At 37.8% G+C, this 3168-nt stretch overlaps 1 protein-coding gene across 1 annotated transcript in view; it reads left to right on the top strand.

Annotated features, from left to right (window-relative positions):
* The first annotated feature begins 1430 nt into the window (after positions 1-1430).
* The window catches only part of LOC109538692 (cytochrome P450 4c3), a 4214-nt gene continuing 2476 nt past the window's right edge, over positions 1431-3168 (top strand). Inside the window, exons 1-6 of the mRNA XM_019906050.2 lie at positions 1431-1735; positions 1788-1988; positions 2090-2275; positions 2334-2500; positions 2558-2764; positions 2819-2887. Of these exons, the coding sequence (XP_019761609.2) occupies positions 1579-1735; positions 1788-1988; positions 2090-2275; positions 2334-2500; positions 2558-2764; positions 2819-2887 (987 nt within the window). The 5' untranslated portion in view covers positions 1431-1578. The remainder of the gene's footprint in view (positions 1736-1787; positions 1989-2089; positions 2276-2333; positions 2501-2557; positions 2765-2818; positions 2888-3168) is intronic.

Raw genomic sequence — 3168 nt, 5'->3', positions numbered from 1 at the left:
AATGAGCATGCTGAATGTATGTATAGCAATGATATGCCGCTAATTTCTTTGTTATATAACTCTCTAGTGGGATACAGTTTGTCCTTTCTGTAAATTATTCTTAAAATATAATTTGAACTTTTAATGGTCTTAAATTAGATTCATAAGCTCCACCAGAGGTCATTCACTAGTCACATAAGACACAGAGGTCATTCAGTAGTCAATTCAAACAATCTTTAATCAAAAACTGTAACAGAAACTTCCATGAATTCTACCATAAGAAAGAAGAATGTGAATGTAGTAGATATAGAAAACGGCAATTCAGGAAATTAGAGTTGCTCTGGACAATCATACTTTTTGCACTATTGTTGATGAAAGCAGAGATTCTTGTGGTCGACATATCGCACATCTTATGATTGGAGCCTCACAGGAAGATAATCCAAGTAAAGCCTATTTAATTTCCTCAAAAGAGCTAGACAAAACTAACCATACGACAGCAACCCTCTTTATCCAATCATGGTTATCAGAATTTGTCTAGCCAAATGCAATCCAAGCAGAAAATTTTTGGGTGTTTTTGTCTGATGCAGCGTCGTATACGGTAAAAGTGGGCCAAAACTTAAGAATATTTTATCCCTGGTATGGTGCATGCCACTTGTCTTCTAAATGGACTAAACAGAGTTGCAGAAAACATCAGAACTGAATATCCATTGGACACCAAACTAATTTCAAACTTAAAAGAAGTTATATATATTCGCGATATTCTACGCAGAACATTTCCAAGCTATTAAGGAATTAACTTTAGATTAGAAGACAACTAGCAGTGTGCATTGCAAGGCCAATTAATGGTGAAAATGCGAGTGTAGCCAAGCAACTTGTTTTCATCCAAATCAAATTTAATGTTTACCAGATATGATAGTTTCATTACAAAGTAACAATTTGAGTTCAAGTGAAGCGATTAATTTTGTTCAAGCATTTTCCGCTCATTGTATGAAGATTCCCGGAGATGCAGGCGTTAAAGTTACACAAAAATTAGATGCTACTGTAGAAAAGAATGAAGATTTCAAATTTCTAGTCTGTAAACAGTATTTTTGTTGAAAAATCATCCAACGCAATTACACCTTGGCTTTATATCTTGCGGCCCAAACGATTACATTGGTAGATGTTGAAAGAACTTTTCTATATATAAACATATATTTACTGACATCAGATAATCATTTTTATTGGAAAACTTTGACAAGCATTTATTTATAAATTCCTACTATCCAATTTCACATTAAAATGTTTTTATAATTCTGTTTTAAAGTATTTCATGTCATCGCTTTCCGTTACTTTCTCAAGAGACAAATATTTACCAACTAATCAATGTTTGTGTGTAATAAAAATTACGCATATATATGCTCATATTTTGATTGAATTTAACTGCATATATTCCGCGCCTTGGTCTTTAAATATGTTTAAACTTCTTAAACTGATTTAAGTGATTGAAGCACCCTAAGTAAGCATTTTGAATAGATAATAAATTTCTGCAGCAAGCAGTCGACTTGCAGTCGACATCCAGTGCATTTTATAGTTACATTTTGCACGCATTAGTCGATCGAAATGTGGATCCTACTAGTGTTACCGATTGTCGCCTACATTTTAGTTCACATCGCCAGTAGCCGAATCAAAAGCCAGTCAAAGTACTTGCGAAATGTGCCGGGAAAAAAGCCGTTTTTGATTTTTGGAAATTTGCTGGATTTCCTGCCAGGATCCATTGGTGAGAGCTAAAGATTCACTAGAAAAGCAAATGCGTGAATTTTCTATTGCAGTTTTCCTGGATAATCTAATGGGGTATTTGAAAACATACGGAGACACCATTCTTTTCCATGATGGATTGTTCAGCTGGATGTTGGTGTCTACTGATTATGAATTTAATGAGTTTATGCACTCATCATCAGTTCACATCGAAAAATCCAACCTGTATCACTTTTTCCATGGATGGCTTGGGCAGGGTCTTCTCACAAGCTTCGGCAAGTCTAGTTTAGCGCAAAAAGTGAGACTTGCAAGTCTTGGCCTCAGCATTGCGGTTGCTTTGCTCGTCAAAAGTTCAATGTTTTGTGTTTATTTGCAGGTTCAAAATGGAGAAATCACCGAAAAGTGATAACGCACTCCTTCCATTTCTCGATCCTACAACAGTTTATCGGCTCTTTCGACGGCGTGGGTGACAATCTACTGAAAAAGCTGGAATCTGAAGCTGGAAAAGACAGTGTGGAAATATCCCAATTGATCTCTTTATACACCCTGGATGTTATTTGCGGTCGGTCCACTCCAACAGCCGTAAATCGTGACGAAATCTCACGCTTTTTGGGTTCCAGAAGCGGCAATGGGGGTGAAAATTCATGCCCTCGACTCGGGCAATTCGCAATATGTGAAGAGCATCAAGGACATGTGCAATATTGTGGCGGATCGCGTTTTTTCGTACCTCAGTCCGCGTCTATATATGCTAACGTCGAACTACTACAAGGAGAAAAGGGCTCTTAGGGTGAGTTGGGCTATTTTGAGGGCTTTTATGTCTCTGATTGCATTGCTTTATTTAAAGATCATCCATAAGCACGTGGACGCAGTGATATCGCAGCGGATAGAAGAACATAACCAGAAAGCCAAAAAGTCAGAAAGTTCCCAGGCTGATGATTTTGGCGTCAAAAAACGCCTGGCTTTCCTGGATATGCTTCTGGACGCCAGAATTGACGGAAAACCTTTATCCAGGAAGGAGCTGAGGGACGAAGTGAACACTTTTATGTTTGAGGTAACTGAAGCCGATTAATCCTCTGCTTGTGTGCTGAGCAAGACTTCTTTCCAGGGCCACGATACAACTTCTTCGGCGATTTCCTTTGCCCTATTTGCGATTGCTACTCATCCAGAAGTGCAGGTAAATCGACACTTTCATCCCCTGTAAACAGGATGATTCAAAAGTACTCTGACAAACTATGAGAGGTTGGAAAAACGATGAAAAGTTCTGATAATTGAGGGCCCTTAAGTGCATAATTTCAACGTTGGGCGCTAAAATTTTATTAAAAAACGCAAAAAACCATGAATTTATTTGAAACTGTTTGGAGTATTTTAATGAAGATTTTCAGGGAATAGTAGCTATTGAACGCTCATGTTTTCCTCTGTTGCATTCAGGGGCGGATCCAGCTTTAAAGTCAGGGG

Source organism: Dendroctonus ponderosae, unplaced genomic scaffold, assembly GCF_020466585.1.
Source record: "Dendroctonus ponderosae isolate FM_Combo_2020 unplaced genomic scaffold, Dpon_F_20191213v2 Dpon_F_20191213_3, whole genome shotgun sequence".
NCBI lineage: Eukaryota > Metazoa > Arthropoda > Insecta > Coleoptera > Curculionidae > Dendroctonus > Dendroctonus ponderosae.
Note: the sequence above shows the minus strand (reverse complement) of the source record. Positions and strands in the feature narration are given on the sequence as shown.